At 40.3% G+C, this 27172-nt stretch overlaps 1 protein-coding gene across 1 annotated transcript in view; it reads right to left on the bottom strand.

The window, feature by feature from the left end:
* LOC135215304 (mismatch repair endonuclease PMS2-like) overlaps nucleotides 1–27172 on the bottom strand; it is a gene marked incomplete at its 5' end in the record, with an annotated part of 165066 nt that overhangs the window by 116593 nt on the left and 21301 nt on the right. The window contains 1 exon segment of the mRNA XM_064249863.1: nucleotides 3482–3569. Coding sequence (XP_064105933.1) covers nucleotides 3482–3569 — 88 coding nt within the window.

The following is a 27172-nucleotide window of genomic DNA, read 5'->3' as shown; positions in this document are numbered from 1 at the left end:
AGAGAAGAAGGAGGAGGAGGAGAACAGAGAGAAGAAGGGATCGAGAGAGAGAGAGAGAGAGAGAGAGAGAGAGAGAGAGAGGAGTGGATCAGTGTATAAATATATCAGTCAATAGGCAGGTAACAACTGTGAAGTAACTTTCAGAGAGAGATGAGCAAATCAATGCATAAATAAATCAGTCAACTGGCAGCTAACAACCGACTGGATTGTTAGAAATATACAATGTATATTATTAGATAGATAGATAGATAGATAGATGGAAAAATCATAGAAAATAAGTTTAAACTGAAAAAACTTTCAGAGAGAGAGAAGGGAAGGTGAGGGAAGGAAGAAGGACGGGGGTAGCGGTGGAGGTGGGGGGAGAGGGTAGGTGGAGCTTTTTACTGCTGTGTTCTTATCCATTTCTGGGTAATTGAGTTTTTGTCTCTTGGCACAAGGACAAATGTTGTTATTCTTCATGATTAGTGATTCACAATACCCTTATAAATTACGGCACTGGGTGTAATACACTATAGCAAAATCTCGTTCTGATAAGAGTGTTCGTTATAGAAATATTGCCAAAAAACATGCTTGCACTGTCTCTGACACCCATAGTAGGTGCTTGTGATCCTCTTTTTTTTCAATTTCCAGTATCACATAGAAATCCCTAGATTTTGGTTATGAAACCCTGTTTTTTTAAACTTAGTCACATGGCAGTTTATGGGCCATTTCATGTATTATCTTAGAATTTTTAACTGACAGATTCCATAGAGTAGTTACTGATAGGCACTAGTGACTAAAGGAATGCGTTCTCCGGTGTCCCCAAGGGCAGTGTTGGTCCATTAAATTTTATAAATGTATACATCATTTGCCTTTAAAATCAAATTTATTGCTAATGCAGACTATGTAAAATAGTGCATGCTGCAAAATCATGAGGATAAAGTGAAACCTTAACAAAACTATCAACATAATTATTGGCATGTCTAGGACATCAGATGTCCACCCGCCACCAAGGAACATTTCATTGACATTGTTCCTTTAACTACATGCAACTCATCTAAAATACTCAAAATTGAGTTGGATATTTCCTTTTGAGAAACATCATATTTATCTCTTCTTACCCTTCATAAGAAAATCATTACGTTGATAAACCTTTCAAGATATTTGGAAGTTTGTCTGTCTTGAAGAAATGCTCTAATCCTTATATTATTCCATTCTTTGGATGTTGTTCCCATTTGGGCTTCACCAGCTGACTTGCATCATAAACTGATCTTGATATTAATAAGTAGTACCATTGTTCAATTAGCTAATTATGAAAGCTGTAAAAAATACTTCAAAATTCAGACCATCATTTGAATTCAGATCTTCCCAGACTATATTATCCACTAATTAGTAGTAGACATGCTATCTACTGGCAGTCCCTGGTTTACAGCTGGAGTTCCGTCTCCAGCGGCGTACTGTAAGCCAAAAATCACCTTAACCCAAAGAATCATTATTGTAATGGGAATTCAGGGCTGTAAGTATCATCCGAGTGACAGCACTGTAAATCCACTTACAGTGTAAAAAAAATTGGAGTTAATGGCACCTTGAGGCAAGTGCTGCAAGTCTAGAACAACGTAACCCGAACCTGATGTAACTCAAGGACTGCCTGTGATACAATCTTCATTTTTCTTTTGATAAACAAAGCAGTTTTCTATAAGTTTTATTCCTATTGTGTCCCAATTGCAAAATGATCTTCCAAAACCTCTAGTTGAACTTAGAGCCAATACTTTTTAGCTAAGCAGTCTGACATGAATCTCACTCTACATTTCATTTGTTATTTTTTTTATTCATCTTGCTATTTATCTTGTTTTTTTATTTCTATTATGTATATGTTTTACTTTGTCTCTAGCATAGCTAATTCTTTACTTATCATTTTTTCTTTATGTACTGAGCTTCTTTCCTTATGGGGGTACTGAAGTTTGTGGCATTCTACTTTTCCACCTAGAGTTGCAGCTTGGCTTGAAGTAGTAGTTGCAACAATAATTTAATAGAGAAATTGTTGATCTAATCACCTGCCTCTGGATTTATCAGTATCTACAAGGAAGCAAAAAATAAAACACCCAAACATAAGAGCAATTACCTAAATATTGACAAATGGGGGAAACAAAGCTTTAACCCTTAATGGACCGACAGGCTCACAAGTAGCAATAACAGGTTTTGGGTGGATGACGGAGTGACTCATGGTGAGTAACATTATTACGCGCCATCGATTTGCGGGAATCATGTGGGAAAGAGGTGCCAATACATACTTCTATAGCCCATAAATTCACTAATGGCAAGTTTTAGACTGGCTAAAATCCACTGGACAGCTCATGAGAGATTTAGTTGGGTTCTTGACTTCAAGGGAGGATGTAGTGCCCTTCTGACTCACAAGATGTATTTTTGTAAATTTGCTCATAAATGTACCAAGGGATGCTGTTGGTTTTAATTCTTATCTTTTTATAATAGTATGCCAGTTATGTATGTAATTGTGCAAAGAAAAGTGCAAAGAAATATTAGAAAAAACATGTATAACTCCAAAAATGTTACTGCATCTTCGTTCTCAGTAAATTTATATAAATAGTTTACAACAAATATGCTCAGAATTTATTACTAATTTTATTTCTTATCCGTTTTGATATTGTGTGAGCTATAATTATAGCCGTTTTTTCCTTAAATTGGCCAACATCAAAGTTTATCCGGCCTGGGGTGTTGCATACTGACTTATTACCCCATCCATTAAGGGTTAATAACTGGGATGAAGATAAACATTAAGCTCATTTTTTGCAGGTATCTATTTAGCTATTCCAATTATCAGATCTCTCCAAGGAAAAACTGAAGAAACCTAATCAACAAAAATGCTGACTGAAATGAGGAGGTTCAATGAAATTTCATTCAAATTAATCTAAAGAATTGGATGGGAGAAGATGCAGAGATAAAAAAGTAAAAATAATCCTTTATGTATGAGATCCTTATTCAGACTAGAATTAAAATATGAGGTAGAGACCAGATGGTGTGTAAACAACATAACATGGACAAAATTAGAAGAATGAAACATGGATGGTTGAATCATCAGACTGGAGAACTCTACGGAACACCTCCAGAAATAGAGAAATGAGCAGACATTCATTTAGAACGACAGCTATAAAAGTAAGATAAAAAGATAAAAATCAAAATGACCAGAGGATAAGGGGGAAGTCGTAAGCTTGGTCTTAACACTAGAATGTTGAATGTCTTACAAGATAACAAGAGCAATGAAAAATTATCTACTGTACAGACAATGACCAAATATCAGTGAGATAGGGAAAAAGAAGTCACTGTTAAATCTTGACTTAAAGAATCCATATCAGTTAATAATTATAAAGTGGGGAGGTCTGTAACAGAAACAAAATGAAATGACAAAGTAACATAAAATAATTTGGAAAATTATTCTACTAGGTGCATGCACAGCACAGCATTTAAAAAAATTATCTATACAAACCTTTTGAAATATCTACATCAGCCATACCATACTCTGTTAAGACATCATTTGAGGCATTTTCTTGTTTGTATTCTAGAAGACTTGCTACCTGAAATTACATATTTCTAAAGCAATAAACTACAGGGAAAACGGAAATTCAGTACAGTATTTTATTTTAAAAACTGCTCTTTTAAAATAAAAGATTTATTAGATAATTTCAATATTCCACTGCATATCTGCATGATCTTTTACTACATTCTTACACACAGCAATACATGCAAGGCATTATGGTGGAATCTTGGAGGCTGACACCAAATATTAATCTTTGATCACTTTATCATTTCCAAATCCTTAGCCAATTCCTTACTGCTTTTGACTGATGACATCTGAGACCAAAGGGTATGAAATGACATTTTGTCTGTATGTCTTTACCACAGCCTGTTAACTGCAAACAGTTCTTCAATATCTTGAACAATACAAAGTCTAGATCACTGTGACTAATGTACCTTTGCAAGAGGGACCACCTCATGCAGCTATATTTGGAAATATGACACTTTTATAAAAAATAAAAAAATAAGGTTTTATATATACTTACCAAATATAATTACATACGTACAGGTAGCTCAAAATCTCAAATTCATGGTAGTGTTCTTTTGTTTTTGGTGTAGGTAACTAGCACCTCCCACTTTCAGGGAAGAATAGGTGTAACATAGCTAAAGAGCTCCATTCGTTTGTGCCCTATGTCCAAGAGAGGGGAGGAGGGAGACTCCGATTGTGTAAGCATTTGGTAAGTATATATAAAATAATTTTATCGTAAAAATGTCATTTTTATATAAGTAACTTAACAAATAATCACATGGCTGAATCCCACATCGACAGAAGGTGGGATACCAACATATACTACTCAAAAACACTCAGTGATGGAGATGAATTTGAAATGCTTGTTGTAACCTTACCTGGTGAGAGAGCTATAGCAGGTAGATACTGCTTCTGGTTGGTGCTCATCTCAACCTGCAGTGGCGTGGCGGTAGAGCCATGGGTCGCCTCTACTTCAGTGGGAACTTTGCAACGAAGGAGTACTCTGATGGTTGCCAAAGCTTAACAGTCTAAAACAAATGCCCTTGCCCTGAAAACTACCACCACAAAAAATTGACCAGATAAATTTTACCCGCACCACGCATAAAAATAATCATTACAAATCCATAAAAACAGAGACTGGTGGGTACTCCAAGAGAGGGGAGGAGGGAGACTCCGATTGTGTAAGCATTTTGTCAAGGTATATAAAAATAAAATTTTACATTTTACGTAAAAACTCGTCATTTTTAATAATAAGTAAACTTAACAAATAATCAGCAGTGGCTGAATCCCCACATCGACAGAGAAGGTGGGATACCGAACATAATACTACTCAAAAACACTCAGTGATGGAGATGAATTTGAAATGCTTGTTGTAACCTTACCTGGTGAGAGAGCTATAGCAGGTAGATACTGCTTCTGGTTGGTGCTCATCTCAACCTGCAGTGGCGTGGCGGTAGAGCCATGGGTCGCCTCTACTTCAGTGGGAACTTTGCAACGAAGGAGTACTCTGATGGTTGCCAAAGCTTAACAGTCTAAAACAAATGCCCTTGCCCTGAACACTACCACCACAAAAAATTGACCAGATAAATTTTACCCGCACCACGCATAAAAATAATCATTACAAATCCATAAAAACAGAGACTGGTGGGTACTCCAGGCTTCCCAACAACTCATTAACCTGTGTCAAGGCAAGGAGATAGTGAAATAGAAGGAATACCTCATATCCTTTTTCCCCCATCACCATGACAGCCACAGATAATGGACCTAAAGTACGGTACTACATTTTTCATACGCTGTTTCAACATCACATAAATAATACAAAGCAAACAATGATATGCACCTTCAATAGGTGGATGAAGGATCGTGGAGAACAAAAGATTACGTTTAAAGCCAACCAAGTGGCAACTGCCCATATCTCATAGGCTTTTACTTTAAAAATGGGGAGAACGTCCTCTTGAATTCACGAGTGTGACTCGCATATTACACCCCTCAAAAAGAAAGCCAAAGCATTTTTGGACAGTGAAGGAGTTCCTGATCAAGCAACAGAGGTTTTGTCTGATCCCCTTAGTCCACTCAATAGTGTTTTAATGCTCTTACTGGATACACAGCTCTCTCCTGGTCTACTAGTCTGAGTATATCAACTAAGTTCTTGACGGTGAATGAACGGGGCCACGGATTGGATGGAGTTTCGTTCTTTGCCAAGAATCCTAAAGTGAGTGAGCAGACCACATCTCCTTGAGAAAAGCCTACCTTAAATTCAAGGGCCTGAAGCTCACTAATCATCTTGGCCGTGGCCAAGGCAACTAAAAAGAGCCTTTTTCGTCAATGTCTTCTGGGAAAGTTCCTGGCAACCAAAGTTGACTTTTCTTTCTTTGAAGTATCTAAGGACTTAATGAGGTCACTCATGTCTTGATTTGTAAGCAGGTCTAATCCTCTATGTTTGAAAACTGAGTTTAACATAGTCCTGTAACCTTTGATGGTGGATGTAGCTACTCCCCGAGATGACCTAAAAAAAATTAGAAAGTCTGCAATTTCGGCCAGACAAGTTTTACTATATGAGGTGTCATGCCTTCAATATCAGCTACAAAAGACTGTCCACTTTACTTGGTAGGCCTTAGCGGAAGACTGACGCCTACACTTTGCAATTACTTCTGCAGCTCTTCTTGAAAAACTATCAGAGCAGAAACCATTCCTTCTGCAGCCAAAATGGGGCTACAAGAGTCATTGACACATTGCTGTGTATCACAAAACTGTTCAAGACTTTCATCACCATACTGAATGGTGGGAAGGTGTGTACACATCCTAGTTCAGCCAGTCCTGGAGGTGTTTTGACATGGATGGTTACAGAGCTCTCTTGTTGTTAGGTTGTATATTACGGGTTGAAAGTCTGTGTTTTTTTGTAGTTGTAAGCTGGATTATACAAGAACAACAACGTGAACAGGTGAGTAGATTGCATAATTGTAGCATTTAGGAAGAGTTAAGTTAAAAAAACTTCAAATGGTAGCAAAGCATGTTCAGTTAAAAAATGGATAGGTCTAAAGATAAACTTTTGGAGAAGAGACTGTACGAGCTTTACAGAATACAGGGCCTGTATAAAGGTTGGCGAGGATAAGTTGAAGAGGAGAGGGAATGATGGGGATCAGAAGGCTATGCAAACTTTGGAGGAGAGGGAAAACAAAGATATCAGGGAAAATGGAGTCATGGTAGAGGTGGAAGAAATCCTATAAATGGAGAAGGGAAAGTAACATTATGTACAATATGCAAATTGAATGGCACTGGGCTAGGGATTGCCCTCAGAATTTTCAAAATAAGAAGAAAACAGAAAATGGACGAGAAAAAGACAAAGTTTATATAGGCAAAGTTAGTACAACAGAGGAAGAATCTTTGGAATAGATTGATGCAGTTTTTGATAGAGGATGTGAATTGACAGTTTGTGGGGAATTGTCACTAGCATGCACTGTCGTGGGTTTGAATTAGGAAGAGTTGAGGAGAATGAATGATACTAGGAAAGAGTCTAATCAAGTAGTATTTAATTTCAGTGAGTCATACAAATTGAAAGGAGTGATGGAAATACCCATGATATTGGAAATGAAAAGTTTTATTTGAAGACAGAAATTTTGCAGGGTGATGTATTGTGCCTAAAAGGTAAGAAAACCATGTGTAAAATGGGTATGACTATACATAAATCTAAAGGAGAATTGTGTTATAATAGAAGTATTCGGGGAAATGATGGTAAAGTTAAGAAAAGAGAAGAAGGGACACTTAAGAAGGTAGAAGAATTGTTAACTGGAGGGATGGAGGGGAAAGTGTCTAAGGGAAATTAAGATTGCAATGATGAAGTTATATCTACAATTTGGTCATGGAAGTGGAAATAAAATATGGAAGCTAAAAGAACACAGTAAAGTGATGGTTTGAGAAAGAAAAGGAGGAAATAAAAAAATTACTAACAGACCTTATTGCAAGTTGTGGAGTATGTAAAAGATACAAAAGAAACCCAGCCAAACCAGAAGTCAGATTTTCTTGGAGTAAAACATTTATTGAAGTTGTAGCAATGGATGTGGGAGTGACAGAAGTGAGTCACTCTTGGTAATGGTAGATTTGGCAGCACGGTATTGTCGGGCTTTTTGGATAAAACACTAGAAACCAGAAACTATTAAAAAAATGCTCTTTGATAGGTGGTTTGCTATATTTGGAATGCCTTCTCAAATATTATCAGACAACAAGGAGAATTTCAAAATTACAAAGTAAGGAGGATGGTAGAAAGATGGAATAATAAAGTATTAGCCACAGCAACTGAATCTCCATGGAGCCATGGAATATGTGAAAAGACAGAATGCATAAACAAAGAAAGCTTAAGGAAGATGAAAGATGATGAGGAAGTGGATTGGTCCATAGCATTAAGATGGGTAGTGAGTGCTAGGAACTGCTTAATAAATAGTGATTTCTCCCCTAACCAATTAGTATTTGGAAAAACCCTTCCTTGCCAAATTTAATAGAAGAGAGTTCAAGTCCTGCAAGGAGTGAAAGGTATGGAAGAAAGCATAGTAAGGGATACACTGACTGTAATGCATAAGGTCAGAGAAGTGTTTATCAAAAATGTGTAGTAATAAAATAAGAACTGCTTTCAACAAAAATGTCAGAGAACATAAATTTGAAGCAGCATCATTAGGAGATGAGATATTATATACAAGAAAAGGAAAATGAATGGGAGTATCAGGTAAAATGGTAGATGTTAAATATAGGGATTCTCTAACAAAAGTATAGCTAGAACCTATATGTTACTAGGATTCAAAAAACTATTGCCAGAGAAAGAAAAGATACCTAAAATAGTCATTACATATAAGTACTATGAAGGATGAATCCTATGCTTCAAAGGAATGCAGACACAGAAGAGGCTGTATAGAAAGAGATTTGACAGAGAAAACACAGGAAAATAAAGGGGAAAGGAAGGTAATAGATGGTGAGTTGTTAGAGGAGATACCCAAATTCAAAAAGGGAAATAGAGTTAAGGCTATGAACAATGATACAGGACAAATAGAGGAATAGACTATATTAAGTCTTGCAGGAAAAAGATAAAGCAAATCTTGGGCGGATTTGTACAATGTGCAAGACTCACAGTCAGGTGACAAGGGATGGGTTAACTTAAGAGATTATATTCATGTATAAAAAACTGAAGATGAAGAAAAGGTTTTGCTAAGATTTGAAAACAGAAGCAAAATCGAAGCTAAAGAAAAAACTATGTACAAAGTTGGAGAGAAAACAAGGTATGTGAGGAAGTGAATGATGTTGGACAAAATACTATACCTACAATATAAATAGTAACTGAAAAGGTAAAAGGGGTCGAAGGATTTTGTAAAGCAAGACTGGTAGCTAGAGGTTTTGAGGAAGAAATGGCTAAGTGGGAAACAGACACTCCTATATGCTTCGCTGAAATTTTTAAATTTTGCTTGACAATAATAAAATTGAAAGATTGGAATTGTTGTACATTAGATATAAAAGCTGCATATTTACAAGGTGATGAAATACAACAGGACATAGTGCATTTAAAACCACCTCGTGAAGATGGTTGTAGAGGATTATGGAAATCTAAGAAAACCATTTAAGGGCTCAAGGATGCAGCAAAGGCATGGTATTGTAAAGTGGTAAAAGTAGTGGAGAAGCAAAAAAGCTAGAGAAGTAGATCTAAACCTAACATATTCTTTTGGAATAAAGAATTGGGGAACTGAAAGGGAAATTGCAAGTAGGAAAACTAGAAAATAAAAGTTTTAAGTATGTATATAGGATATGCTGGAAGTAAACCCTCTTTTAAACATGTCTTATTAAAAGTGATTGCTGCCTCAGCTGCATTAATTTTATACAGGTTCTCCTCTATTTTTCTAATTATTGCTTTCTGATTGTTGCTTAAACTGGTGAGCAACGCACTGAAGGTTGACATATCTCAATTAGGTAAAAATTTCAGTTGGGGTAGTCAAATTTGCGGGTATATCCCATAGAGTTTATTACAGATAGAATTGTAGAATTTATGTTAAATTCTATTTCTTTTCTATTCTTTTTATTCTTTCCGGACGTTTCGTCTGAATAAACCTCAGACATCCTCTTGGGCGGAGGTGGGTGAAGGACTGAAGTGAGAAGGTGAGTCCAGCTGCTTATATTGCATATGATGGAAATCCACCAAACCCAGAATAGCAGGAAGCCATAAAAGGATGGACATATTTCAAACATTTGTGGGAAGAGATAGTAGGAGGGAGAAAATTAGAGGCATTGGTTGATACTGATAGTAAACACTATTGACAGCAGTAAAGTCAAATACTGGAGTAAGTATGTAGTAAGGTATTAAAAATTTATATTGCAGCAATAAGAGAAACAATGAACCTGGAGAAATAAAGGAGGTGAGATGGATCAAAGGAAATTATCAAATAGCTGATGTATTGACTAAAGCAGGGTCTTCTGAAGAAAATATTGAGAGGATAAGTGTGATTAATATATATCTAAGTGAAACCATGTGTGTTGTAACATCATGGGAAGTGACATCATAAGATGCAAGATGGCAACCGCAGGAGGGAAAGAATGAAAAACAATGGTTGGAACGAGTGAGGTGTTTTGATATGGATGGTTAGAGAGAGCCCTCTTGTAGTTGGGTTGTATATTATGGGCTTTAAGTCTGTTTTGTGGTTTTCCTGTAGTCGTAAGCTGGATTATACAAGAAGAGCAGAGCAATATGAACAAGTCGGTAGATTGCATAATTGTAGCATTGACGAAGAGTTAAGCTAGGAAAACATTCGTTTAACTTGCCCTGAATGAAGCGCAGGTGATAACCCTGGTGTGGTTGTCCTGTGCCAGTGAGAGGAGATCCTTTGCTGCTTTGCACAGAGAATAGGAAGGAGTCCCTCCTTGGTTCCTGATATAGGCTAACAAGGTCGTTCTGTCTGAATGGACCACAACTGTCCTATCAAATGTTGCTATTGAGGACTGGAGAGCCAGATGAATCACCTTTAGCTCCTTCACGTTGATGTGTAGGTTCCTTTGGGATTGTGACCACATCCCAGAAACTTCCATATTGTTTAAAGCAGCGACTTTCCTATTGAAAATCTGTCTTCAGCAAGCCACCACCGAAGGTTCTCCTTGATTTTGGGAGTGATGGGGAAGACAAACAGTCTGGAAGAGTCTTCCTTTGACAACTTGCCTTAAGGAAGAATTACAACAACCTTGTGTGTAGTCCCACTAAAGGCACGAAGTTTCTCTGGATGAGAGTGCCCAAAAGAGTCCTTCAATCGTTGGCTGAGCAGAACAGGCAAGAGCAAAGTCTCTTCATTTCTAGACACAGGCTTGAATCTTTGGTGGGATGGAAAAGCCCGAAAACTCAGGACCAGTTGGAATTTCTTCAGGTTGCTTAAAAGGTCCAAATCTTGGGCAAGTTGAAGTATCTTCTGAATGTCCTCGGTGCATCTTATCCTAGAGGGGATGGGTAGAAGCCAGTTGTCAGAATACAGACATCAATCCCCATGAGATGTAACTACTTTGCCAAAGAGGCAAGAACACAAGGTAAATACTTGAGCTGTGGAAATGCTGAAGCACAGGACCCAAAACTGAAAAATGCTGCCCTAGAAGACAGGCTTAGATACTTCCTGAAGTCTAGATGTACTGTAACATGGGGTCCTGCATATCGATGGTGACCATCCAGTCTCCCTGGTGAATGGGTGATAGGACTGATCAGTTTGTTTCCATCATGAACTTTGTTGTCTGAACAAAAAAATTCAGTGCACTGACATCCAGGACAGGTCTCCATCCTCCCGATGACTTAGGATAGACGAAAAGACGGCTGTAAAAAACCTCTGCACTTATGTATTCAAACCCCTCCACAACTTTCTTCTTGAGAAGGGCTGCAATCTCTTGAAACAAGGCCAAAGACCTCGCCAAGCCTACAGAGTAAGCTGTTAAGCTGAAGCTGACTGGCGAGGATGCTAAGGAAGGTTTCTCCCTCAATGGAATGGAGTAGCCCTCTTTGAGAACTTTCAGCACCTGAGGCTCCACATTCCTGGCTACCCATTTGCCCCAAAAATGGGGAAGTCTGGCTCCCACAGGGGCACAGAGGACCAGGTCCTCACTTACAAGGGGCAGGTCTGGGAGACGTTTTCTTGATTGGTCATACTGACCGAAGGTTCATGCACAGATGGGGCTGGAATTGATCTCTGCCACCTCAAAAGGGCTGCCGTAGCAGAGGGGAGACTGTCCTAGTACTAAGGGCAGCCTAGGCACATAACTTAAATCCTTGGGGCATTTAGCAAGCTGTGCCAGCAGATCTTGGGTCAACTTTTTTTGAAATTCTGTTGTCTCTCATTCTACTGTAGTGTGTGGGAACTAATTACCACAGTCCAAGGGAGCAAAAACAAGGGAGGATCTTTGGAAGAGCTTGATCCCTTAGTAGTATATTAGCCAACTCTAAGGTTCCATCCCTAATTGCCTTATCTGCACAGGCAAGCACTCCTAGCCAGTACACAGACTCCCATGGAAAGAGCTTCCCCAGCAGAATAAGTCGAATTGAGTGAGAAGTAGAGGTGCAAAACGCAGCCTTGCCCAGATCCCTCTTCTCTGCTAGCCAACCATCAATCCTCGCCAAGGCTCAGGATACGTACTGGACGATCGGACACGAGTGCTTGGTGATCACAGACACTGGACAATTGAACATTGGGTGCTTGGCAATCACTGAGCACTCAGACACTGGGCACGTGGACACTGAATGCTCAGACACTGGGCATGTGGACACTGAATGCTCAGACACTGGGCATGTGGACAATGAATGCTCAGACACTGGGCATGTGGACAATGAATGCTCAAACAATGGGTGCTTGAACACTGTGCACTCTGACACTGGGTGCTCAGACACTGGGAACTCAGACTTGGATGCTCAGACACTGGGAGCTCAGACTTGAATCCTCAGGCACTGGGAGCTCAGACCTGGATGCTCAGACACTGGGCACTCAGACACTGGGCAGTCAGAACCTGGGTGCCCAGACAGCCTCTTAGAAGAAGACTGCTTCAGAGATACACACTGTCACTTGGTCACCAAAGGCTCATGAGGAACACAACTGGGACTCTCCCAGAAAATGCACAAAGGGAGAGGACTGCTCTGGTTCCTTGGCCTACTTAAAAGGCAGCAACGAAACACACTCAACAGAAGAACCATGCCTTATCGGTGACCTGGATGCATACGAAAAGCACAGTTTACACTCATTCTCCACACTGGAGTCTGAGTCACTGGACAACAATGTACTTTGCACATGAATACGGACACCTTTCCAGGCTGTCCACCAAGTCCTGGGATTTACAAACAACAGGCTTGGTTGAGGAAGCAGCTAACCATGGGCAAACCCCACCAACCTCCCTTGGACTACCAGATTGGCAAGCAAGGGGAGCTTGGCAGGGACCTTTGTATAAGAGCATCCGTGGGACAAGTAGTCACCTCCTCCACTAACACTGCACGTGCACGGACACCACTCATTTTGCCCCTCAGGACTTCCACAGAAGTCCCGATTTGGGCAACGGTATTCACTAGAGGCTGGCAATGGCATTGCATTCAGAAGAATGGGAGTCAAGTAATTAAGTAACTGGAAAAGTTGGAGGACTGGCTATAGGGGAAAAGATAGTCAGAGTTATAGAGAGAACACGTAAATTCACATCCAATTTTGGAGAAGAAACCTGACTGGTAAAGCCCTAACCTCAGCTCTAGTAGCCACCTTTCTCTGCCTGTCAAGTTGGTTTTCTAAGTGTTAATATAAAACTGTCCATTTCCCCTGACACCAATCTTTGCATTCATCACAATTTAGACTGAAAGAGGTCTTAACAAGAAGAACAAAGAGTGAAAATGAAGTTTTCATAATAAAACTAATATTGTAATACTCACCTGAACACCTGAATTAGCCCTAATCCCAATTAGCCCGAACAACTCTCAATTACCCATCCCACTAGTGGGAAATTTGTTTTTAACAGTCAGCGTTGCCAACGCTGCAGGTAAAAACTTCCTTGAGTTACCATCCCAGACGGTTGGCAACGCTGTTACAGGTGTGTGTCGTTACTCTTATCTTCCTCAATTGCTTATCTGGTTCAGATTGATGTGGGGAAGGAGGGTGGGAATCATTCAGGTGTTCAGGTGAGTATTACAATATTAGTTTTATTATGAAAACTTCATATTGCAATACATCCCCTGAACACCTGAATTAGCCCGATTAACAACACTTAGAGGGGGAGGGATCAATCCTCTTGCCCGCCTCTTACTACCGTATAGATGGTAACTCATTCACTAATCTATCTAGTACCCTTATGCAACTTAAACTCACTTGATCTGTTATTCCTTTCGGTGCAGGACGTATTGGAGAGTACTTCGATCGTCTGTCGAGTCAGTACTGTCTATGTCGTCTACTTCTTCCCAGCTGGATCCTCCAGAGCTCTGGGATGTGTAGGAATATGACGATCCTCCCATGTGGCTATTCATAGCCTCTCATGTATGGAGGTGCAAGTAGCGGCGTGCAGAGCCGAAGTCCTCTGTGATCCTCTGTTTGTCGAGCGCCGACACTATGGTCCAAGGTCTAGCCTACGAGAGCACCCCCTCGGACTCTCGTAAGAAGACTGACTATTAACGTATCTAACTACGTTTAACCTATTCTAGTAACACTTTGTCCAGACCTCTGGAGACCAAAGCGGTTTCCTATCTAAATGTCAGAAAGACCTTAAACCTAATTTTATTCTTCCTTCACCGGCTTAACCTATACTTTCCCCAACTTAACCTATATAATAGTGTTCGCCGCTACGAACGGGCTTAACGAGTAGCCTTCCGATGAAGCAAACTGAACGTCTCTTAAATAGAACGATGTAAATACTGAAACAGACTTCCAAGAAGCCGCCTCTAGAATTGAAGACACCGAGTAGTTTCTGAGAAAGGAAGATGATGTAGCCATCCCCCTAATACTATGCGCTCGCGGTAGTATTGGATTTGTATTTACCGAATGCGAACCCGCATGAGCCTGTGATATTACCTCTCTTAGGAAGAAGCTAATCGCATTTTTCGAGATCGGCCGTGAAGGATTCCGAGGAGATATAAAAAGTGTCCGCGGGCGAGGGCGAAGTTTTCTCTACCCCGGGATAAATATACTCTTAGCGCTCGCACCGGGCCATAATCGCATCTCTTCCGGGTCTCCATTGACGAAATCTCTCAAGGCCAATACCTGAATGACCTTGGCAGTGTGTTTCGCCTCCGACTCTGTCTTCGCCACGAATTCCGGCAGAAAAGACAAGAAAATATCGTCTCCTTTGTACGAAACGAGCCTGGATACTGCTTGCAGCTCACTCAGTCTCTTCGCTGTTGCTAATGCAGTAAGGAAGAGAACTTTCTTTGTTAACTGTCTTAATGTCAGATTCTCGATTGGTTCGAACTCTGGGGAACTTAGAAAACGAAGCACTACCGACAAATCCCATGGTGGTGCTCGATTCGGTAATCCTGGTCTTTCAATCTTAAAGGATCGTATTAGATCATGAATACACCTACTCGTTGAGATCTCTGGAAGGTGAAATTTAAAAGTATTACTGAGCATTCGAGCGGTAGCCTGCTATCGCCGAGTGTGGAAAGTCTCTTTGTACTTTCCTAAGAAATAAAAGGAAGTCTGCTATTTTAGGAATTGAAGGTCTAGAAATAGAATGACCCTCTTCGACACCATCCCCTGTAAATAGTCCATCTGACTTGGTACAGTTTCCGTGTTGATTTCCTTAAGTTAAAAGAAAGCTGCTTAGCCACTTCTTTAGATAGTCCGTTTTTCTTGCTGCTCGCTCGACAGTCTCCAAGCAGCTAGGTTTAGCATGCGAGGGTTCTGATGGTAGTGGTGGAAGTGTGGTTGTTTGAGTAGATCCTTCCGAATAGGAAGGAGCATGGGAATATCTATGATGAGCTCCAACAGTTCCGAGGGAACCAAGGGCGTTGTGTCCAGAAAGGAGCTATCAGTGTCAAACTCACCTTGTCGCTCTCCCTCAGTTTCCTGATAACTCGATGGATGAGACCGAAGGGTGGGAACGCATAAGCCTGCATGTGATCCCAGCTTTGTAGCATTGCATCTGTTCCTATTGACATCGGATCCACTACCGGGGCGGGGAGAAATATATCGGCAGACGATGGTTTAGTCTCGTCGCGAATAGATCTACCGTCGCCGGCCACTTCCTGAGTACCTGACGTACTACATTCCTGTGTTAATGTCCATTCTCCTCCAGTACCTGACGTGCGCGACTTAGAGAGTCGGCCAGAACATTGAGGCTTCCCGATACAAACTGGGGAAGGAGAGACACTCTTTGGTCTTCGCACCATCTCAGGATTCTTTGGGCTACTAGATTTAGTTCTGTTGATCTCGTTCCTCCAGAATTCTTGAGATATGAGATCGCTGTTACGTTGTCGCAAAACAATGCATCACTCTGTTTTTGTACTAGTTCCGAGAAATATTTGAGCGCTTCTTCTATCGCTTTGAGTTCCCGAAAATTGATTGATTCCTCTCTTTCCGTTTCCCCCCAAAGACCTGACGCCTGAGTTCCCTCCAAGGTTGCTCCCCAACCTTGATTTGAGGCATCTGTATACAGGTGAAAGTCGGGAATGAGAGAGACTAGGGACTTTCCGCGTGTCAGGTGCTTTTCTTCTGACCACCACAGAAGATCCGAGAGGCAAGAATCGCTCCAGCTTATAACTGCGTTCTCGTTTCGGCAAGTCCCAAAGATTCCTGAGACGTCCCTGTAGCGAACGCATCCGGAGACGAGACCCTGGAATCAGAAAGGATAGAGACGACATTCTCCCTAATAGACTTCTCCATGATGACGCTATTTGTTCCCTTTTTGACAAAAACAGGTTCACTTGGTTTAGTATTGACTGTATCTCTCTGGTGATGGGAAAGCCTTGAAAGGAAGAGAGAGAATCCTCATCCATAAATAAATCATAGATTGTGTTGGTACTAGAGAACTCTTTGCAAAGTTCAGACGAATTCCTAACATCCCGCATACGTTCAGAAGGAAGTCCCTCGCCTTTAATATCTCCTCCAGGGAGGAGGCTATAATTAGCCAGTCGTCTAGGTATCTTAGCATTCTCTAACCCTGACGATGCATAATTTGCCGATACCGGAGACATGACCCTCGTAAATACCTGCGGCGCTGTAGTCAGCCCGAAGGGGAGAACTTTGAACTGGAAGGTGCCGACGGAAGATACGAACCTGAGATATCTCCGAGATTCCGGATGAACCGGAATTTGGAGATACGCGTCCTTTAGGTCCACCGACACCATCCAATCCCCCCTTCTGACTGACCGTAATACAAGACTGCGCGGTCTCCATGTGAAACCCCGCAGTTACTATCCATTTGTTGAGGTTCGAAAGATCTGATTTATCGGCCTCCCACTTGCCCCACTTTTCGATGCAACGAAGATCCTGCTGTAAAACCCCGGAGATGGGGGGGCTGTTTCTAGTGCCCCCTTCTCCGAGTTCCTGAATCTCCTTTGTTAGAGCTATTCCTTTGATGGAATTCTGGGAATAACTCGGAAGGTATACGGGAGAGGGTGACAGAGGAGGAAGGGAGTGAAACAGGGGATCGATACCCGCCCTCAGAACTTCCACCACCCAATCCTCTGCTCCCCACTCCTTCCATACCTGGTAGAAAGGGGCTAGACAGCCTCCTACCTGTGCAGACGAGGGACATGTCTCCTACTTCGTAAAATTCCGAGCCGACGAAGGCTTAGCGGATGATGAGGAAGGGCCTGAACCCGCCCTGTTCGCAAAGCGCACCTTCTTAGGTGATCTAGGGGGAGACTTAGAAGTCTGTCTTCTCATAGGGGAAGCCCTACGTGCTCCTCTAGGTGACCGGGAGCCCTGTGCTGCTACTCGAATCATGGCCTGTTGCGATTCGACTGCCGAATTGGAAGCCACGAAGTTAGTCATATTGGATACGTCTCCCTCCTTAAAAAGAGAATCTGCTAACGCTATGGGAGCTCTAAGTAAGACTCTCTTGTGTACGTCCGGATAATGAGGGGGAAGGTGACTCAGATAGAAGTTTCTCTCTTTTTCCCTACGAACGTCGTAGAGGAAGCTAGCACATTCACCTGATGCGCTAAGCCCATTGAGACTGACGTTATCAAGTTGTCGAACAGTCCCGGATCTGAGGAACGTAACCGTCATTTTTTAGAAACCCCATCAGGCTTGATAATATCCAGTGTGTGTGAGAGAGGGCCTCCGTCTGGTTACGCAAGACGTCCTCTAACACTCCCGCTTCTCTTAGCGAAATTCCTACGAGTCTAGACGCTGCCGGAGACCTACACAGAATCGCCTCAACCGATTCGTTGAGCGGTAACCTGGTCCCTGCCGAAGGGTTCCCCCGGACTGCATAAATCGCCTTACGCGGTGAGAGAAGCGAAATATCCTGTCTATTGGCAGCTACTGCCGCAGCCAACCTACCGTCTGCCTCTTGCATCGCTTGTTTGACGCGGTCAAACCAGACTAAACCGCACGAAAAAGGTGCTGGAGTTGGTTTGGTAGCATAGAATGTCTCAAATAATGAACTGATTCGAAACAAAATGTTGATCCTTCCGGAGCTCTCGCTTGCGGGTAAAGCGCAGTCACATAATCCAGCATACGCCTATAATCATTGCTATTAGCCAGAGGACAGCCCAAGTCCACCGGAATATCCCGAAGTTCGGGAATCGATTCCTCTTCCGCAGCCGCCGAACGGTTTGGGGCCAAAGAAGGCGGAGGAGGGCCAGAGTGCGGTCCATCCAACGATGAAAAGTCTGCTAAATTATCACTTAAACCTGGTTGCTGTCCTTCCGCCTCTGAGCAATAGTAACCCCTGAAAGAGGTGGAAGGGAAGAAAAGTCCTGGGGAGGAGAAATCCCCTTGTTTCGGTGCGGAAGAAACCTGTCCGGGACCGAACCTACTGTGTTATATCTTGCGAAGGAAAAGAGAGCGGAACCCGAATGTGCCTGGATCGAGGAAGAGAGGGGAAAAATGAAGGGGAAGAGGTTACTCCAGAAGGGTCCGCAGCAGTAAACGTCGAAGCTGACAGCTGTACCTCGCTCAATCGTGATGCCTCTCGACTAGGCGAGGCAGAAACGCGTATGTCAGAACTTTGTGTTACCTGAAACGCCTGAGATATATCCGCTGCCTTCTGAGCTACCGACTGCTGCGGGAGCGAAGAATCCTGCATAAGCCACTGATTAGGACCCAGAACTCCTGTTACGTAAGTCTGTGTTCCTCCCTGACCGGAGATACCCCTTACCGAAGCCGACTGTACTGAGGGCGTAAGAGAGAAAGACGAAGACGACGGAAAAGTTGGAACTGGTAAATTTACCTGAGACGAAGGAAGGCTTTGGAAAGAAGATGTAGGAAAGGTGGAAGGTGCGCGAGCCGCAGGAAAAGCAAGAGAAGAAGAAGAAGAAGAAGAAGAAGGAGTCATAGATGGAAAACTAAAGGTGGCAAGGCAAGGTTGTGGGAGCGGAAGAAGGGACTGCGGACGACCCGGAGGCGGCATGAGACTCTCTCTTAAGGGACATATAATACACTGATTCTGACCCTCCTTGAAAGTCTTGCAGCATGTCCTCCAAAAATTCTGGACATTCTTGTGTCACATAATCTCTAATGTTCATAATACCATTAATAATGCAACCTTTAATCAAAAGCCTATAGCCTTTAGAGAGGCCCAAAAGATCTGCGTTTCTCTCTGCCAAGTCGATCCGACTACTACGGGAACTTCTTAGAACACCCGAAGGGGGGGCTCCTTGATCCGCATTACTAGAAGAAGGGGTAGGGAAGACAGATACAGGGGAAGAAGAAATAGGATCTTCTAAGACATAGGAAGGATAGTTGACAGCTAAAGGAACAGGATCCCGCACTTTCGGAACCGTAAACTTTACTTGTGTCCTCGAACCGGACCTAAACAGAAGAGAAGATGGAGAAACGTCTGCCTTAAGGCTGGATGCCAACGAACTCAGACTTGATGTCCGTCCAGGAGAACGACTCTGCACGCTCGCAAGCTTGTCCTCAATACCTAACTCGGACCCTATCGTCTTAGTCACCCCTATTCCCTGATCCTGGCTAAAATTTTCCAAATTAATTTTATCAAAACTACTAGGGGGTTGTAAGGGGGGGTCCTTCACTGCCTGCTCCGCGCCGAGGGGGCCGACAGAACCTGCCCACTTGGAGGCTTGTGGTTCTTCATTACCCTCAGCACCCGTTAGGGCTGGTTCTGGAACAGGCATGGGGAGCTGAAAGAGAATTATGATTAGACATCCTACACTACTAGCATTTTCATCAGCAAATTGTTGGAAAAGACTCGTAATTAATTTTGTCATGCTATTTGCTATCCTATCCTCTATCTGTTTTACTACCTCATCACTAGCTAACTCCTTCGGTTGTTGTATAGGAGCTTGCGATCCTACAGATGACGCTGAATCTACTTTGCGTTTACTTCCTTTACTGGCTAACGACTTGCGATGTCGGATGTAGTCTTCCATCTCTTCAACTGTCCAACTTGAACATTCTTCACACCGCGTTTCCACATCGCATTTAATTTTCCTACATACCTGCATATAGAGTGTCTATCGTGTCTCAGAGTACTCATACGTCTCTTGCAGGAAGAGCAGGAGCGATGTGCAGTGGCTTCTGCCGACGTCGGAGAGATCAAAGACGGAGTCGAAACTGCCGGTGCTGAGGTGGAGGGTAGAAGCGAAGTCTTATCCATAATATCTGTATATCAATCCAATCCAAACGAAAACCAAGTCCCGTAATTCTTGAGTTCTTCGTCAATAATCGTAACCATCCGAGAGTCGGGCAAGGATCAAACTCGCGCTGCAGAAGGTCAACAACCTTCCCGCAGCGCGAACAAAAAGCAATTGAGGAAGATAAGAGTAACGACACACACCTGTACCAGCGTTGCCAACCGTCTGGGATGGTAACTCAAGGAAGTTTTTACCTGCAGCGTTGGCAACGCTGACTGTTAAAAACAAATTTCCCACTAGTGGGATGGGTAATTGAGAGTTGTTCGGGCTAATTGGGATTAGGGCTAATTCAGGTGTTCAGGGGATGTATTGCAATATCTTATTTAGCAGAATTAAGTCTGATGTTCCAGCCTTTGCTGCAATACTGGATAGCAGACAAACTAGAATCTGACACAAAAAAAGTCAATATCAATAAAGTCACATTCAGTAAGTCTTGACCACTAGCTAAGCTAATCAATCATAATTAGCACGCTACCAAATGCAAGGAATACTTCACCTAAGGCAGCGAAAATCACAACCATCCAGTGAAAGAAATTCAGCGAGCGGATCAAACAACCACTGTTCAGTTGTTGACCAGCAGAAACGAATTGAGCTATTTAGCTGTGTTGTACCTATTCTTCCCAGAAAGTGGACAGGACTATAGCTGGTTCACACAAGGTAGATTCTTAGGTGAGCTCTATGCCTACAAGAAGTTTGTTTGGTGGCCTCTGATTGGCTGGCACTGGGAGGTAGGCAGCTTGCTCAGTGTCTCATACTTTTGTCTGTAGCTTAAAAAACTAACAATATGTTTATATTTCTTCATTCATCTCATGTTTTGAAGAAGATAGGTTTTGGTCATACCATAGGATTCGGTATTAATTGTACAACTAAATCATGATTTCCTGAAATCAAAAAGACAAAACACAAAGGAATCACAACGAGTAAAAGTGAAGAGAGAAGCACTTAATTCTTTATAAACCTGTTTTTTACATATCGCTGGATTTTGCATCATTCATGCAATCAAGATATATGAAAACTTGTGTTCATATAATAAATTTGCCATGAATATGCTGGAGCTTTCAGATTTTCTATGGCATGTAGTATATGAAGACCAAATGAATAATATGTCTTATTACATTCAAATTCTTCCCTGGACTGAATTTCCGGTGGCCTGCCTAAATCTCCAACGATACCAGATGCATCCACCCAATTTTTTTTTTCTTATCAGATATGTCCAGACATAAGGACATAATGATATTGGAGTGAAAATGTTTGACAGTAATAATGGGAATTATATATATTTATTTGCAGAAAATGTAATGACATATTATGGTAAATACTGTCAAAACTGCAAAATTCCCATGTCACTAATTGGCAATTGCCAACAGCTCCTCAAAACTCTCATTGAGAGGACCAACAACGGTCTTGCAGATCACAGTCTCTTGGCACTACTGTCAAACTCAGTCAAGTACAGATGCAAAATATGACAAATTTTTCATTTTCTCTTCACATATCACATGCATATTAAATTTGAGAGCACCAGCGTATCAAGGGAAAACAAGTTTTATCTTTATTGCATCCGATAAGTTTTATTTTATCTTAATTGCATCCGATGATAAGTACAAACAGGTATAGAGTGGGGCCTTGGTAATCAATGGGGATAGAAATATTTAGGAAAACAATTTAGTTGCTAAAATAAATGAAATGACAACTTTTCTAAGACAATTTGTATTTTTCACAGCTACAATTCTGAGGTCTTAACAATAGGATCATTTCTAGCGCCTAGCTGGATCTGGTTAAATCACAGATGAAAGCAAGGAATCTTGTGAGATCTGGCAACACGTGCATATATAGGGTGAAGAGTGGTCAAGGACCACGCACCCACACCACAGCATCAGTCTTTCCCAACTCAGGATGTCTTAACAAGACAGAGGGGTGGCTAGAGGTGGGCAGTATAATGTTAAGACCTCAGGTTTGTAGCTATGAAAAATACAAATTGTCTTAGAAAATTTGTTATGTGTTCATACGCAAAAATCCTTCAATCTTAACAATAGGATAGACTTATACTTGGAGAGAGGTACAGACATCCTAAACTGGCTGGGGGCCTACCCACCAGTCCAGCTCCAGAAGAAATAGTTTCCAGTGAGAAACTAGGTACATTGATATCCAACCACCCAGACAATGAGCGACGTACAATGATATACAGTAATACCCTGAACTTAGGCAATTCGATTTGCGCAAATTCACAATAGCGCGAATTTTTCATCGAAACCTAACTAATTATCATACATGAGTTCTTCACTATAGCGAGAGCATTTGTGAACCCTCCAGAATCACTGCAAAACCCTGCAAAAGTGTTTATTTTTAATTTATTATGCAAATTTTTAAATTTTACAGCTTTTCTGCATAAAATATTTATTAAAAATGTATTAATTTTATTTTTGTACATGCATAAATATGCAGTTAGTGCATATATGTACTTTTATACGATGTGATACCCACTCACAAAGTTACAGCACTTTTCAAAGATGATATCCCTTCAGAAACATTGTTTAATTTCTGAAGTGCGTACTAATATACTACAATTAGTAGAAGTTTTCATGCTTTTAAGTGTAAAATCAGTAAAGAGATTTTGTGTATGCTATTTATATTTTTGAAAATAATACATAGGCAGTAGGTAATTCAGTGTTAGTCACTTTAAAAGAACTCCATGACATGATCAACTAGTAAAACATCAATCAACTAGTAAAACATCAGTTGTCGTTCTGTGAAAATTAATTCCTTAACCTCGGAGAAAAGTGCTGGTACAATCTGTATGTACTATGTTACATAATTACAGCACATACAGTTAATGTACTTTCAGAAGATGTGATCCGATTCGGACATTTTAAAGATGATACCCCTCCAGAGTTTTACCTACATGACATATCTCTCTCCTCTCTCTCTCTCTCTCTCTCTCTCTCTCTCTCCTCTCTCTCTCTCATCGTCTCTCTCTCCTCTCCTCTCTCTCTCTCTCTCGTTTGTAATTAGCTCTCACACTAGACACTAGTTCATGATTTTAAATTGATTTAATTTTACCTTCACCCTCTGCAAACATACATGCCTTCTTTATTTTATTGGGGGACTTTGTTATGACTCACTTATGAAGTTTACCTAGTGATGCAAAGAAAACTTACTCTGACAGAAAAAGAAAATGGCATCCCATGAAGTAGGGGTAACTTTAGTATACATACAAAAGTGGATATGTAGTGTGTACACCCAGTTACAAAAGTGGTGTTGGCACGCCAGACCTGGCTTGGAGAGATCATGCCCTTCTTGCCCTGAAAGTGGCCCACGTTCAAACAACCAGTACATAGTTAGAATGGTTCCTATGGGAGGAGGAGGGAAATTACGGTAATCACGCAAAGAAATGCAATATTGAATGAAATATATATGGACAGAGAGAGAGAGAGAGAGAGAGAGGAGAGAGAGAGAGAGAGAGAGAGAGAGAGAGAGAGACTTTTATTCCTGTTTAGTTATTAATCTGATGGATATACTTGAGACCTTGTGCTTTAAGAAACATGTTTTCATATATTTTTTGGAAAATAATTATTATGAAATCTTATCACATTGTATTGTTTTAATTCGTTATCACATTTTCTAAATAAAAATGCCTTATATATTGTTGTCTCTCTCTCTCTCTCTCTCTCTCTCTCTCTCTCTCTCTCTCTCTCTCTCTCTAAGGATCACAAAACCGTAAATGGCTACTCTACCAACTTGTGCTAGGTTGTATCTAGTAGTGGATTAAGGGCTTTACTGTTTTCAAACACGATTCTGTATACTTTTGGTAGTGAGCAGGTAAAAACTGAATTGTACTTCTACTGTGCCACATCAATCCTATTCTGAAGTGACAAATTGACTTTACACTAAATAAAATTACAACTGCTGCTCACATTATGAATGTTTACCTTTAATAAAGGTAGAAGATATGGAGCTAGTTCTCATGCACTAGCCTATTCAATATGTCACAGAGAACCTCGTGTTCCTTGACAAAGATGTTAACTTTGCCTCTTCCACGCTTAACCTTCCCAAATACATTCTAGGTTTTCTAAAACCGCAAAACAAAAAGTTAATATTTCCTTCAAGCTTAACTAACGGCAAAGACTGCTAGGTTTTCTAAAACCACCAAACAAAAGGTTAATTTTTACCGCTTCCAGGCTTAACCTTTGACAATGACATCTAGATTTCCTAAAACCACAAACAAAAGGTTAACTTTGCTTCTTCCAGGATTAACCTTTGACAAAGATGTTCAATGTTTCTAAAAGGATGATAAAGATGTTCTACATTTAACCCATCTGATTAAATTTTACTTGCCCCAACGTGGCAGAGAAATCTCCTTTTCTTCCCCACTAAAGGGTTACATTGGAATTCTTACAGGTCACTGTAAAATGTACCCTTAACATCATCCTCAGCTCTAAGGCAGAAAGCTAAAATAGCATTCCCTTTACAACAGCTTAAAGAAGAGTGCTGGCAATAAATTTACTTATTAATCCTTAAACCCCGAAGCAGTAAAAAAAAAATGTCTCCCGTGTGCCGGAGGTGTTTCAGAGTGAGCGTGGAAGCGGAAAAAATATTTTTTTCAAAAAATCACAGCGCGCTTAGTTTTCAAGATTAAGAGTTCATTTTTGGCTCCTTTTTTTGTCATTGGCTGAAGTTTAGTATGCAACCATCAGAAATGAAAAAACTTATCATTATCATATATAAATAATGCGATATATGATAGCGCAAAAACGAAATTTCACATATAATTGTATTCAAATCGGGCTGTGCGCAAAACAGTTAAAGGTAACAATTTACTTTTTTTTCGTTGTAATGTACACTAAATTGCAATCATTTTGGTATATAACACATTGTAAAACGATAAAAGCAACACAGAGAAAATATAACAAAATAATGCATGAATTCGTAACGCGCGGACGTAAACAAATATTTTTTTCAAAACTTCACCATAAATCTAAATATTGTCCTAGAGACTTCCAATTTCTTTCAAAATGAAGACAAATGATCGAATATTACTATACTGTAAGAGTATTAGCTTACATCTGATGAGTTAAAGTTGACTGAATGTCGAACTTTTTTATATAGATATTATTTATATGCAATTATTTCGGAAATAAGAAAAGCTAAAACCTTCAAATATTTTTTGTTTTATTCTACATAAAATTGCGCACATTTTCATATATAAAACTCTATGAAATGCCTAATATGAAATGGAGCAAATATTCCGAGAATGGGACGTACACATTTCGGAGATTTGTGGCAGAGAATCCGCGCGCGGAGGGAAGGAAAGTTTTTTTTTTTTTTTTAAATTCACCATAAATCTAAATATTGTGTTAGAGACTTCGAATTTGTTTCAAGATGAAGATAAATGACTGAATATTACTAAACTGTAAGAGTTTTAGCTTACAATTGCGTTTTTCGACCATTTCGGTAGAGTCAAAGTTGACCGAAAGTGGTTTTTTTTCTATTTATCGTGATTTACATGCAAATATTTCAAAAATGAGAAAAGCTACAACCTTCACTTATATAGCGTTGTATTTTACATGAAATTGCGCACATTTTCATATCTAAAACTTTATGTAACGGCTAATTAAAATGGTGCAAACATTACCACAATCGCACGTATGATTTTTTCGGAAGAGTTACCGCGCGGACGTAAAGAAAATGTTATTTTTTTTCATAAATTCACCATAAATCGAAATATTGTGCTAGAGACTTCCAATTTGTTGCAAAATGAAGGTAAATGCTTGAATATTACTAGAATATAAGCGTTTTAGCTTACAATTGCATTTTTCGACCATTTCGGTAGAGTCAAATTTGACAAAAGGTTGAAAATTTGTCACTTATCATTTTTTATATGAAAATATTTCAAAATTGATAAAAGCTACAACCATGGGTTATTTTTAGTTGTATTGTGCATGAAAATTGTGCACATTTTCATATATAAAACTTTATGTAATGGCTAATTTAAAATGGTGCAAACATTACCACAATCGCATGTATGATTTTTTTCGGAAGAGTTACCGCGCGGACGTAAGGAAAAAGTTTTTTCATAAATTCACCATAAATTGAAATATTGTGCTAGAGACTTCCAATTAGTTGCAAAATTAAGGTAAATGATTGAATATTACTAAAATATAAGAGTTTTAGCTTACAATTGCGTTATTCAACCATTTCGGTAGAGTCAAAGTTGACCGAAGGTTGAAATTTTGGCACTTATCGTTATTTATATGAAAATATCTCAAAACCGATAAAAGCTACAATCATGAGTATTTTTTTGTTGTATTCTACATAAAAATGCGCACATTTTCATATAAAATACTCCATGTAACGGCTAATTTAAAATGGTACAAAAATTATGTCAAAGTGACGAAATAATTTCCGAGATGTGTCACAGATACTTTTTAGTGCGGCAAGAAAGAAATTCGCGCTTGCGCGCCTGCGTAACGATTGTAAACAAAACAACACCTTGATCCGTGAACTCCCAGCATCCCCCAAGGCGCGTGATTCAAGAGTTTTCGGCTGGTAGGCATAAAAGTATTTTTCCACGAATTTTTAAAAAAACTTTTGTATGTCGACGTAAAATACGTCCAGTCGGCACCCGAGAGACAAAAAATGTCGACGTAAAATACGTCCAGTCGGCGTTTAAGGGTTAACTGCTGATAGTGCTAAATATAAGGTTTCATAGTAAATTCAGATAAAGTTTAGACCTGCATCTAAACTCCAGAGAGAGACTGATATAGAGATGAAGGGGCTTCAATCTCAACACCTTACAGTGCTGATCCTCAGCAAGATCTAAAAGTACTTGATGCAATACCGAGGAAAGTACATAT

The sequence above is a fragment of the Macrobrachium nipponense genome, chromosome 5, assembly GCF_015104395.2.
Source record: "Macrobrachium nipponense isolate FS-2020 chromosome 5, ASM1510439v2, whole genome shotgun sequence".
NCBI lineage: Eukaryota > Metazoa > Arthropoda > Malacostraca > Decapoda > Palaemonidae > Macrobrachium > Macrobrachium nipponense.
Note: the sequence above shows the minus strand (reverse complement) of the source record. Positions and strands in the feature narration are given on the sequence as shown.